We start from the raw sequence: 12,370 nt of genomic DNA, 5'->3' as shown, positions 1-12,370 counted from the left end.
CTGCAGAGATGCAGGGACGCACTTGCCCTGTGTGGGTGAGGAGGGTCACCATGGGTAGGTGCGGGGGTGCCTGCTTAGCAGGTGGGAGGCCCAGGCTCGATCCTGGCACCACATGGCTCCCCCAACCCCGCGAGAGAGCTCAGTGAGCACAGAGTCAGGAGTCTGAGTTTTGCCTGGTGTGGCCCAAAAAGTACAAGAAGAAAAGGAGCTGGGAAACGCAGACCAGGGACTCCCACTGCCTGGAGGAAAGGGACGTCCTACTGTCACAAGAGGCAGATGGGAGGGGGACAGGTGGGGACGGGCCACAGCAGAGGAGGGAAGATTCATGATGGTGCCGGGCGGGGGTCCTCCGCACCCTCTAACCTCTGCCCTCCCTGTGGCCCACAGAGTTCCTGGAGAGCGTGGCAGCCATCTACCAGGACCTGCTGTCCGGCCGGACCCCCAACACGGTGGTCGTGCCCACGTCGTCGAGCGGGCAGCACCGCCAGCGGCCAGCCCTGGGCGAGGCCAGCATGCTGGAGGGCGTGGAGGCATCACAGTTCTCCCAGCGCCTGGAGAGCCTGTGTGATCGGCATAAGTACAGGTGTGGGCGGCCGGGGCCCTTCAGGTGTCTGGGGGCTCCCGCCCAGTGACCAGGCCCGGCAGAGAGTGGGAAGAGGAGGGTCCCGGAGGAAGGGATGGTTGCAGCTGCCCATGCGGCCCTGGGCCCCTTGGGGGACAGAGCCACCAACTAGGTTCCAGTAGAGGCTGCACTGTTCACCCCTAGCACCGGCCTCACTCCTGCATTGTCAGGCCCCCGGGGCCTGCAGGTCGGAGTGGGGGCCGGGGTGAGGATGGGTCTCTGAATGTGGCCTCTCTTGCCTCCCTTCCAGCTGCCCGCCCCTGGCGCTTATCAAGGAGGTCCTAAGCAATGTGCAGAGACTGACGTTCTACGGATTCCTCGTGGCTCTCTCCAAGCATCACGGGATCAACCAAGCCCTCGGTAAGCCGGGGCCATGGAAGGGCGTCGCTGCGGGCAGACGCACGAGCTCCTTGATGCGGGGCTCTGGAATGTTCTGCCAAAGGCCATGCCTCTCCCAGTCCTGCCCCAGCATGAGGCTGCCCCTCCTCCCTGGCTCCAAGGGCCTAGCTCCGCCTACCAGGCCCCCAGAGTGCTCAGTGGCTCGGGAGTAAGGGGTCTAGCACCACTGCTGTACCTGCAAGGCCTCGCCTACCCGCCAACAAGAAGCGAGCCTTCCTTCCCTCCCAAAGGGAGCAAAGCCTCGGGCTCAGCCCTGCTCTCCCAGCTCCAGAGTCTACAGCACAGAGCCCAACAAAGGGTCCCGCGGGGCTGAGAGACAGCGCTGTGGGGGAGAAGCACACAGCTGACCCAGTCCAGGCCTGGGCACCAGATCGGGTCCCAAATAAAGCAAATGGGCTGGAGCGATAGCACAGTGGATAGGGCGTTTGCCTTGTACATGGCCGATCCGGGTTCAATTCCCAGCATCCCATAGGATCCCCTGAGCATCACCAGGAGTAATTCCTGAGTGCAGAGCCAGGAGTAACCCCTGTGCATCGCTGGGTGTGACCCCCCCCCAAAAAAGCAGTTCAGACCACTCAGGAGGGTGAACTGCAGGTCTGTGGCCCCCCACCAGGCTTCTTCCTCGGCCGCACCCACCCTAGGGAGCTGGCCAGCACCTGCAGCATCTGACCCCCAAGTGGCCTTCACCTGCTCAGGAACTGGCCAAGCTAAGCACTTCTAGCCCCTTTCTAGCCCAGACCTTGGGGCCCCCATGGCTGGACAGTTGCCCATAGGGACCCTGTAGCCTGTACGTGGGGGGTGTGGCAGTGTGGGGGTGCCCCTGAACCCCGGAGCAGCAGGCAGCTGGTCTCCCTAGAGCTAGCAGCGTGCTACCCCCACCACAGTGCTCCTAAGATGTCCGGACGGGGGGAGCTCATAGGGGTAGCACGCAAGCGCGAGGCCCCCAAGTCAAATGCACACTGCAGCGTGTGGCCCCGTGGAAAACACCCCAAGCTCCTCCAGAGTGTCAGCCGGGCCCCCACTCTGACTGATAAGGGTCCAGTAGTAGGGTCGACTCAGCTCTGGGTGCCGCACTTCTCTCCTAGGAGCTTTGCCTGGCAAAGGGGACCTGATGCACGACCCCGCCATGGACGAGGAGCTGGAACGGCTGTAAGTGTCGGGTGGGACTCTATTGCCCCCTTGTGGGCAACCAGTCCGCTGTCCGTCAGGGCCGCGGGGCCTGTAGCGCCCCTGGTGGCCAGCGCAGGCGTGGCCAGTGCGCGCTCACGGTGGTGCCTCAGAGCCCTGGGCAAGCGTGGGTGCAGCTTCATCCAGACACACGGAGCGTGGCCACCCTGGGCTCTGGGCAGAGGCACCTCACTGCCCTCGGGGTCCTTCCCTCCTCCAGGCTGGCCCAGGTCCCCGGCCTGGTCACCCCAGTCTCGGCCAGTCCGGAGGTCAGCCACCTGCCTGCTGGGAACCCTCCCCGAGTTGGCTCCCCCTGGAGACCCCTACACCACGCCCGCAAAGCGGATATGGAGAGCGATGGTTCCAACGACGAGACAGATGAATCCGAGACCTGAGCAGCCCGGGGGTCCCGTGTGCAGCGCCCCTTCCCCGAATCCCACCCAGGCCCAGGGACTCCCACCCTGCACCCTCTCTGCGCCCTGCTGCCCGTGGGCTGGTGACAGGGCCGAGTACCAGCCCCCATGCTGACCTGCCAGCTGCCCTCCCTGGCCCTGAGTCACATCCCCGGACCCCGGCTTGTACTGAGGCGCCAGGAAGGTCATTTGGTTTTGTGGGCTGCGGGCAGTCACCCCGGAAAGTTCGTCTCACAACAGCAGGTAGAGTGAGACCGTGGAGTCACACCGCGCTTCCGGTGGGCAAGGGGGACCCTGTGATATTTGTGGGAGGACAGAGCCAGGGTGGCCTTCGGAAGGGACGGCCGCCAGCCATAAGCTCGACAGGGTGGGGCAAGTTACTCTCTTTCAAAACCTGCTTCAAGACCCCCGTGTCTCCTAGTTAAACACATGAAATGAATAAAAAATCCCTTGTGTCTGCTCAGAGGCGAGTCTAAGGCTCCTGGAATAACATGGGTGAAGGAAGGGCTGAGTGGAGCTGTGGTCTGGTGTCTTGGGCAGGAGTGGAAAGTGGGACAGAGGACTCCTTGAGCCAGGAGCAGCCTCAGAGCAGAGAGGCATCCCCCTATGGGGGTCACAACAGGGACAGAACATCCCCGGCAGGCCTCAGGCTCCATCCCTGGCACCACATGGCCCCACAGAACCAATGGCTTGTCACCCTAGTAGTCCCCAACACCCCAAAGCCAGGTGCCCCAAGTTTCAAGGCCCTGGTAGGGTAAGCTTGACAAAACCTTGGAGCCAATTTCAGTAAGTGCATGCCAGGCTTTGGGCAAGGGCCCTGGGGACATGGCAGTGAACAAAAGAGCCGGGACCAGGGTCAACACAGTGGTCTGTGGCATCCTGGACTGGACAGGGGTCCTGAAGCGAGCAGAGCCCCTCTGGCAGCCCAAGGAAAACCGTCACTTTCACGCCATTCTATTTCCTGGGCTTGTCCTAGTTTCAGAACAGCCCTGAGGGCTCAGTCTGGCAGGAAGCGCCAGGCCCCGAGCGCCCCTGGCACCAGAGTCCTGAGGTGCACTGTCCCTCAGGAGGTTCATTCGCAGACTGGACTGGGGCCCCTCGCACCCGCAGTTTGGAACTCACCCAAGGGCACTCCTCCTGTCCCTCTGAGACTCAAGGAGACCCTCTACAGGTCCAGATGTCCCAAGAGCCCCAGAAGGAAGCCCCTGTAGGGAGAAATGACCATTCCAGGGGGCTTACGGGCACACACCCCCTTTCCTCCCGAACACTTAAGCGTTCCATTCAGGGCGTGCCCACACACACCCCGCCCCAGCCCGCTGCCCAGCGCCCGTCCCCGAGGCCGCAGCCACTAACGCCGCCTTTTCCTCCGCGTGCCACAGGATGGTGAGGTCCAGGCTGCACCGGAGCGCGCGGCAGCACAGGGCCGAGGAGCCCGGGGCCTTTGGCTTTCACAGAAGAGACACGCCGGAGGCCCAGGAGAGAGCGCCCTCGGCTTCGGCACCGACGCCCTACCCCCGGTGGGACCCCCAAGACTGACAGTAGGGCAAGGGGCTGAGCGCAAGGACACTGCGTCACTCAGAGCAGCGGGGCCGGGCCCCCGGCTTTATTTGACACCACCTGGTTCAATACACACGGTCCAGAAAGACAGTCCTGTCCCTTGGGGGAGGGGGCAGCGGGGAGGCCTGTGGCGGGGTGCCTCCCCCGCCCCGCATGGCGGGCCACCTGCTGGTTGCATGGTGGGGGACGGCATGGGGCGGAGTGGGGGGGATAGATGGGGGTCAGTGTGCCCAGCAGCCCACAGGACACACCTGCAGCTCTGGGGGTAGGACTCTGTCCGGCCCCATAAACCTTAGATGCGGCCAGAGAGTGGAGCCCCAGAAACTGCTGCTGGCCCCCCGCCCTGTGCATCCATGGCCGGCACCACACACTCCCCTGGCCGTGAAGTCGGGAGAGGGACAGAGTCCGGGGGCCCACGATGGACGGCACAGAAGGTGCGGGACGCCACAAGGAACTGCCAAGTGGGCACTGAGGGAGGGGTGCCATTCCACGGCTTGCCCCGGGACCCCCAAGGGAGCAGGACGTTCCGAGCCCAGGAGAAGACAGGCCAGGGTCCTCCTTCCCTGCTGCTCCGGCCCAGACCGCCCCGTTGCCCCCAACCTAGGATCCTAGAGCCTTGCCCTGTCCCCTTTCCCTGCACGGGGCTGCCAGCCCTGTAACAGGGCGGGGCAGGATGGGAATGGAGCGTGGAGGGGCAGGGAAGCGAGGACTGAGCCAAGAGGCGGAGATCACCCGCTCCCCGACATCCCCAAGGCCACCCCGTCACACAGCACACAGAGCCGGTCCTCCCGCTGCAGGCAGTCGTCAGTAGGAACCGTAGCGATCCTGGGGAGGGGGAAAAGTCAGGGCAACAGTAACTCACCGGGTACCCCCACCCCCACCCCGCCCGACCCCGCACCTGCAGGGAGTTCATCACGCCGTTGGCCAGCACGGCCATCTTCCCAGCCACTGACTTGACGCCCTGCTTGAACTGGGCGATGTCGGCCGCAGGGAGCACGTTCCCCAGAGACACGCTGCCTGTGGAGACAGGCATGGGGTGAGCCGGCCCAGAGGCGCCGGCCAGTCCCCGGGACACCCGCCCCGCTCCCGGGGTCCTACCTGCTCCATGCGCGCCGTCCAAGTCCCCAAAGAGGTCTGAGGAGCTGATGGCGCTGCTGCCTGCGAGCTGCTGCAGCCGCGACCTGGCCTCGTACTGCGGGGAAGAGGCGGGCTAGGACCGGGCCAGACCCTGCGGCCCCGTACCCTGCCCACAGCTCGCGTTCCGGCCAGCCCCCTACCCCAGCCCCCTCACCTCTGTGTCCACCTCCCGCCCGAAGAACATGTCTGAGGAGATGGCTTTGGCGCCGGCGAATTTCTGCCGTGCTTCGCTGGATTCGAGGCCTGAGCTCCGGCTCTCCGCTTCCCTCCGATTGGTGACTCTGTGGGAGGATGGAGACATGTCTGAGAAGCACCAGGGGACCCCCCCCCCCCAGGAACAGCTGGCAGGGGGCCACATCTCAAGGGCCCGGGGCAGGGGCCAGCATGAGAGCTGAGACCCCGAGCAGGGGCCGAGCAGCAGAGTGGGACCCAGCCCCAGAAGCTACAGCTTTACTCATGGTGAATAGGGATGGTGTGAGGCCCCACACCCGCCCTCCTCCCTGACCCCCCCAGTCCCCACATGGGGTACCAGAGTTCCAGAGTGTCCCAACACTCTGCCTTCCCCGGTATTGCACTGGACGCACCCCTTAACAGTGCACCCCGGAGGGGATGGAGCAGGTCACATCTCCACTAGAGACAGGATGACCTGCAGATGGCTTACAGTTAAGCACTATCCAGATGGGTGGAGGACGCTTTTATTTAAAAAAAAAAAAAAAAAAAAAAGCAAGAGCCACGATGCTGCTCAACACCAGAGCACTTGCCTTGCGCGTGCGGCCTTGGGTCCATCCCCAGAACCGCAGCAAAAAATATCTTCATAAATGAGAGCCAGGGAGAGAGAACCCCAGGGTGGGCAGGACTCAATCATAAAATCCAGCCGCTTCTGCGGCTGCTAGGCCATGTGGGAGCGCAAAGCAGAGGTGGGAGCCAGGCCCCATCTTGCTCCACCCAAGGCAGCAGCCACTGGCTGAGGGAGGCTATTTCCAGTTACTGATGAAGGTCAAGGAAACACCCAGGTGCTCAGCAGCGCCCCCAGTGGCCACCACACATAAAGGCCACTGCACAGCACATGCCCGGCACCGCTCACCTTTCAGATATGGGCCGGATGCTGGAAATGGTCACCTCGGGCTCCTTCTCCTCCATCCGGTCCATACCCCAGGTGGTATCCGAATCCCAGTGGGAACCAAAACTATCCCCCAAGGAGAAGGGGTTGTCCTTGTACCTGGGGAGAGAGTAGAGGGGGTCAGAGGGGCTCAGGGTGGCTGACGAGGATGGCCGTGCCCAAGTCCCAACCGCAGCCTTACTTCGGGGGTCCAGAGGCAAAAGTGCCAACATCGTCGAACAAGTCAAGCTGGGAACGGGCGGACTTTGCGCTCACCGGAGTCTCCTGCTCGATGACCTGCATCTCCGAGAGGGCCGAGTGCGAGACGGAGCTGGGTGGGCGGAACAGAAGGTGTCAGCAGTGGGGGCCCAGGGAGGGGGGAGTGGGCATGGGCTCCACTACCCCAGCTCTCCTTCCCTGGACAGAGCCCACATCCCCAGCCAGTGACCAGGTTCCTGTCAGAATACCTGCACATCTAGTCACTGAAGTATTTATAGTATCTACAGCAAAAAAACAAAAAACGGTATTTACCACATAGGAATTAGGGATGCCGAGAGCCCCCCACTTCTCAAGAATTCCTCGAGGGGAATTCTGGCATTCCCCTAAGAATCTTTAACCTCAGGGTTGGGGATGTGGCAGAGTGCGAGAGTGCACGCCTGGCCCGTGTGAGGCCCTGGCTTCCACCCCCAGCACCACACGGATCCCAAACACTGCCAAGTATGCCTCCCCATAATTTAAAAAAAAAAAAAAAATCTAACAAAAACCACTGCACAAGTCTCATGGCTACACCGCAAGCATCTGATTCCATTTTGGTCATTTCTCACCGTGTGTCCAGCACCACCCAAACATAAGGACAAGAAGCCGATCCCGGGAAGACCAGACGGATGGGGACTGGGGGGAGGGTGCACCTGCCCCCTGCGCCCTACCCCCCCCCCCCCCCGCACCCCGGGTCCTGCAGCGCCTCACCTCCGGGACACCAGGCCCATGCCCAGCCTCTCGGCCTGCTCTCGCTTCTTCCCCTCCAGGCTCTGCAGCTTCTTCTCCTCCTTCTTCCGGTCAATCTGGAGCTCCTGGTAGGCCAGCCGCATGGAAGCCACCCTGGGAGGGGACACACGGGCCACATCAAAGCCGGCAGGGACAAGACTCCTCCCAGCCCACAGAGCCCCCCCCCCCCATCGCCGGGGGGCCCACACGCACACGGACTCCTCGGCCTGCTTCTTGGCGTCGGCCGCCTGCTGCTCGCGCAGCTTCTCTGCCACCTGCGCCTGCCGCTCGATCTCGCTGAAGCTCTGGCCGCTCACCTTCTGGGCCCCCAGGCCCTTCTTGGCCCCCAGCTGTGAGAAGAAGCTCCGATGGAGACCCCCGCCAGCCGGTGCAGGCCTCGGTGGGGCCACGGCTCCTGCTCCCCACCCTCCAACCACACCCGTCACCCCACGTACCCCTTTCTTAGCAGCTGCTGGCTTCTTCTTGCCAATGAGGGAGGTTTTCAGTTCTGCGTGGGATTAAAGGATGCATAAGCGGGACGAACGGTCAGAGGCCGGCACACCATGCAGCTTCCAGATCCGCTCCAGGCAGGGAACAGCAAAGCTGCCGCGTCGGTGCAACCGCGGTATTTCCAGACAGCCCGAGCCACACACAAGCCCAGCAGCTAGTGACAAGAACCTAGGCCTGGAGCACTAGAGACAAAGTCCTAAAACCACACAAGGCCGCTGGGCGGGGGGGGCACCAACTGGCAGCCTCAGTGGGGCGCTGGCGTGCAAGGGGCGGGACCCCCAGCTGCCTGGTTACCTCTGGCAGGAGGGGCCCCTCTAGGAGACAGATACATGGCCTCTGGAGAGAAACAGACTGTGGCTAACAAGGCGCCCTGAGCCTCACTTCAGCCCATCAGACTATCCCAACTGGCTTCCTGACCCAACGGCGAGGTCAACCCACGCCCAGGATCAAGGCTGTGGGAGACAAAGAAAGGGAGGAAAAGAACCAAGGACCAAGCAGGACACCAGCAGGGAATGACGTCACCAGCTGCTCCCCATCCCTTACAATGGGCCCATGGTGCCTCCAGCCCCAAGATCCTATGTCTAGACCCCCATACCCAGAGACCAATCCCCGTGCACCAAGTCTGTTCACCCCTGAATCTGGTTCCAGGGTCCTCCCCATCCATGTGACCGCCCCATCTCCCAGCCCCAGTCCCTGTCCAGGCTCCTGAGGCCTCAGCCCACCTGAGGAGGTGACCGCAAATCTGAAGACAGCCCCCCCACAACCCCCTTTAAAGGCATACTGACCCAGAGACGCTTTGGGTGAGGTGCTCAGCAGGTCCGTGGTGGGGCCGTGCTCCGGCTCTGCGGGTACAAGGGCAGCAGTCAGGGATGGCGCCCAGATGCCCAGCACCCCCCTGAGGGAATGGACGGGTCAGGGCAGAGAGGGTCTGGCATTCCTTGGCCAGCTGAACCCACTGAAAGCCACAGGGAGGCCCACCTCTTCCTTCACAGGACTGCGAGAACACACGGCCCACCCAAGGACAGGTACACCCTCACGCTGACCCCTGGGCCAGGAGGCCACTCTGCAGGCCCAGGGCCCTGGCAGGGCTCAGGACCAGACTCACGTGCTAGGCTGCCACTGTCCACACATGGGGCTGGCTGCAGGTTCTCTGTGGGCTCGGAGACTGGCACGTTCCAGGCAGGAGGCTGAAAAGGAAGCCAGATAACAGACACCCCAGTGAGGCAGCACTACTGGCAGGAGCATCAAGAAGCCACGAGAACCTTGTGGCGAGGATACGAGGCCTACTCCCGCCCATGAGATGAGGAGACAGAGGGGCAAGCGAGATCATAGCTGCTGCTCCAACACCTGACCCTGAGGATCTTCTAGCCTAGTCCATCCTCTAGCTTAAGAGCGTTTCCGGATAGAAACAGCAAACCCGGCAAAGCAAAAGTCGCTCCGTTTTAGGAATGAAGGTTGTGACCGGTGAGGCAGCTCTGCCACTGTCCTATAATGCAAAGGGCAGGGTGCAAGCTGAGTCTGACCCCTGCGCCCCGAGCCAACAGCGGGAAAAACCCTCCTAGGTAGGAAGGCTGGAGGGAACCTGCTCACTGTCTCTCGTGGCAAGAACCAAGAGTGGTTCAGGGCTCCAAAAATCTCCGAAGTCTTCAATAAGCTTTGAGGCCAGAAAAAAAGTGGAAGGGTTCAGGTGCATGAGGCCAACCCCAGTTCAATCCCCGGTATCCTATATGGTCCCCTGAGCACAGAGCCAGAAGTCCCCCAGCACCACTGGGTTTGGCCCAAAAGCACAAAGACTTCTGAGAAGGGTCTCCTCTCTCCTCTCCCAGATTTAGGGGTCTACTCCTTGGAAGAGTTCCACTGCACCCCTTACACCAGAAGAGGAAATGCCTGGTCTGCCAGCAGAAGAGCCCAGGCATTTCCATGTGAAGGAACAAGACAAAGCCAGGCAGCCACATCCAGGATGACAGTGGCCCTGGCTCAGGCAAGCAAACCAACGCCCCTCAGGGCCCCACTCACTTGAGTGTGTTCCGTGAAGAAATCTGGGTCCTTCTTCTCTGGGGAGTGACTGGACGCACTGCTCAGGTTGTCTATCCACAGCTGGAGGGGAGCAGACACCACTCTGAAGCATGGGGCACTGACCACTCCCGCGTCCCCCGCTCCCAAAGCCCCAAGGACACACACGTACATCGGTGCCGTGCCGGGCCAGAGCGGCACTCCCCAGTTGCCGGATCTTTTCCCGGTACATCTGGGCGGCCCGGCTATTGTATTTGGTGTTGGCATCGTTAGCTGTGCACCCATGCTGGCGGAAGAAAGCTGTCTGAAAGGCAGAAAAAATAAAAGTACAGGTGATTCTCTCAGAGCGAGAGACACATATAGCCCCCCCAAAACTGCTTAGTCCTATAGAACAATGTGCTCCAACACCAGCAACTTTCCACGTAAGAAATCGTTCCCAGGGGCTGGAGCAACAGCACAGCAGGTAGGGCATTTGCCCTGCATGCAGCTGACCCGGGTTCAATTCCCAGCATCCCATATGGTCCCCCAAGCACCACCGGGAATAATTCCTGAGTGCATGAGCCAGGAGTAATCCCTGTGCATCGCCAGATGTGACCCAAAAAGAAAAGGAAAAAAAGAAATCGTTCCCAGATTCTCCGAAACATTGCAAAACGGGGCTTTGCAATGACTGACAAGAAGCGCAGCCCTCAGCACACCATGACGCCCAGAGACCTCCAGGACAAAGGGGGCCCCCATTCCCTTGGCTTTTCCCCCCCAAGAACACCTGTCCAGTTTATTTGGTCTCCGAAGCCCCTTTGAAAAGCATAACTGCTTTCCATATTTAGGAAATCTGCAAACAGCGCTCCCGTCCCAGAGAAGGAACCCTCTGAACCAACAGGAGATGTGGGCCTCGGAGGAGCAGTAGAGCCATGAGTACCCAGGCAGAAGGGGGCGGGCGAGGAGCGGAGGAAGGAGCTTTACCGCGTTGGCATTCCCGCCGACCTGCATACATCTCAGCTGGAACCAGTTCCAGTTGGAATCCAACTCTGTGGACCTGTGAGTAAGGGCTGCGTGTCATCCACCCGCAGATCCCGGGTGACGCTCCCTTGGCACAAGCACCGCGGTCGCCTCGCCTCCGGCGGCAGAGGGCACCCGGATACTGCCATCCGTCACCACCCTACTTCCTCCTCTCCGCGGTCCACGGAAGCTTTGCTCTTCGCTGATCAAAAAGGTAACCAATGGGGCTGGAGCGATAGCATAGCAGGTAGAGTGTTTGCCTTGCACGCTGCCGACCTGGGTTCGATTCCCAGCATCCCATATGGTCCCCGGAGCACCACCAGGAGTAATTCCTGAGTGCAGAGCCAAGAGTAACCCCTGTGCATCGCCGGGTGTAATCCAAAAAGCGGGGGGGAGAAAATTTTAAAAAAGGTAACCAATTCTTTCCTCGGGTCTGCACGGACAGGCGCGTTCTCAAGCACTGCAGCCGCGGTTCGGGGGCCGTGCCCTGAACGACTGACACGGTGTCACTAGAGAGCCCCGTGGGCCAGGCCATCCGCAACAACCAGGTCGACGAGGAGCACTTTCTCCCCGCGACGAGGCTGTGTGTCCAATCTGATCGCCAGGAATTAACCAAGTTTCGCCACCGGACTCTAAGAGATCAACCGCCTCTGCGACCCCGGGTCCCCCGGAGGCCACCGGATCCGCGGCCGGGAGGTTCGGAAAACACCGAACTCGGCGCGGTCCGCGGCGAGCCGGTCCCGCTTCCCACGCCCGCCGTTGCCCCGAGTCCCGGGCGCCAGGCTCACCTACCTGATGAAGCTGACATGGACGCCCAGGGAGCGGTGCACGCCCGAGCAGTCGATACACAGGAACACCCCGTACGTGATGCTGGCCCAGCTCGGATTCTTGGCGCCGCAGTCGAAACAAGCCTGGGCGGAGGAGACAGATGCGAGACGCACTGACTCAGGTCAGGGCGCCTGAGCCCGGGCCGGCCGGGCGCTGACACCCCGGGAAAACGGCGCCTGCCGGCCCGCCTCCCTCCCTCAGGCCTCCGGGGGGGAGCCGGGAAAGCCCCTCCGGGCCCGGGCGAGAGCCCACCCGCCGCCCGCTCACGCACTTTGTTGGTCGGGACCGCGCGGAGCCGCTTAAACAGAGTCTGGATTTCGGTCTTGCTCGGCTCGGCCGCCATCCTCTCTCCTTCCCAGGCACCACCGCGGCCGACGGGTCCCGCCGCGGGCCAATCGCGGCCGGGCCGGTGGGCTGAGCCGCTCGGCCTCCGCGGCGGGGGGTGGGGCCGAGCCGCCGCGGGGAGCGGGGGCGGGGTGATCCGGGCCAGGCTGGACCAATGAGGCCGGGGGACGGGAGCGGAGACGTCAGCCGTCCCGGGCTCGCTATTGGTCCTCGGGGGCAACGCCCCCCGCCGGCCAGGAGCCAATCCGGGGCGGAGCGACGGCTCGCGGGCCGGCCCAAATCGCGCGGGTGCTGGACGCG

General features: G+C 62.4%; 2 protein-coding genes across 3 annotated transcripts in view; one reads left to right on the top strand and one right to left on the bottom strand.

The window, feature by feature from the left end:
* Window positions 1-2,734, top strand: part of CSTPP1 (centriolar satellite-associated tubulin polyglutamylase complex regulator 1) — a 213,061-nt gene extending 210,327 nt beyond the window's left edge. The window contains exons 6-9 of one of the 2 annotated variants that reach the window (XM_056133378.1): window positions 388-583; window positions 873-982; window positions 2,107-2,170; window positions 2,409-2,734. In XM_056133378.1, coding sequence (XP_055989353.1) covers window positions 388-583; window positions 873-982; window positions 2,107-2,170; window positions 2,409-2,583 — 545 coding nt within the window. In that variant the 3' untranslated portion in view covers window positions 2,584-2,734. Of the gene's footprint in view, window positions 1-387; window positions 584-872; window positions 983-2,106; window positions 2,182-2,408 lie in introns of both variants that reach the window. The other variant, XM_056133386.1, reaches the window with a different exon arrangement.
* A 1,438-nt stretch (window positions 2,735-4,172) lies between these two features.
* On the bottom strand, window positions 4,173-12,146 carry ARFGAP2 (ADP ribosylation factor GTPase activating protein 2). The gene is made up of 16 exons (XM_056133334.1): window positions 11,997-12,146; window positions 11,690-11,808; window positions 10,862-10,934; window positions 10,074-10,205; window positions 9,905-9,985; window positions 8,994-9,075; window positions 8,674-8,730; window positions 7,834-7,886; window positions 7,592-7,728; window positions 7,361-7,492; window positions 6,597-6,725; window positions 6,380-6,514; window positions 5,450-5,576; window positions 5,257-5,350; window positions 5,057-5,175; window positions 4,173-4,983 (listed from the first exon to the last, which is right to left on the bottom strand). The coding sequence occupies exons 1-16, from the start codon at window positions 12,066-12,068 to the stop codon at window positions 4,963-4,965; spliced, it is 1,563 nt and encodes a 520-aa protein (XP_055989309.1). The 5' UTR covers window positions 12,069-12,146; the 3' UTR covers window positions 4,173-4,962.
* Window positions 12,147-12,370: the final 224 nt, after the last annotated feature.

The sequence above is a fragment of the Sorex fumeus genome, unplaced genomic scaffold (genome assembly GCF_029834395.1).
Source record: "Sorex fumeus unplaced genomic scaffold, SorFum_2.1 ptg000007l, whole genome shotgun sequence".
Classification (NCBI taxonomy): domain Eukaryota; kingdom Metazoa; phylum Chordata; class Mammalia; order Eulipotyphla; family Soricidae; genus Sorex; species Sorex fumeus.
The sequence above is the reverse complement of the archived record's forward strand: the minus strand, read 5'-3'. Positions and strand labels throughout refer to the sequence as shown.

What these genes read in the sequence shown, in the direction of transcription:
- ARFGAP2 (XM_056133334.1), bottom strand. Translation starts at nt 12,068, where the DNA reads ATGGCGGCCGAGCCGAGCAAGACCGAAATCCAGACTCTGTTTAAGCGG. An exon ending in GGACAGTGGCAGCCTAGCAC is followed by an intron (nt 8,731 to 8,993) that starts GTGAGTCTGGTC and finishes TTGTACCCGCAG; the next exon opens with AGCCGGAGCACGGCCCCACC. An exon ending in TTTGCCTCTGGACCCCCGAA is followed by an intron (nt 6,515 to 6,596) that starts GTAAGGCTGCGG and finishes CTCTCTCCCCAG; the next exon opens with GTACAAGGACAACCCCTTCT.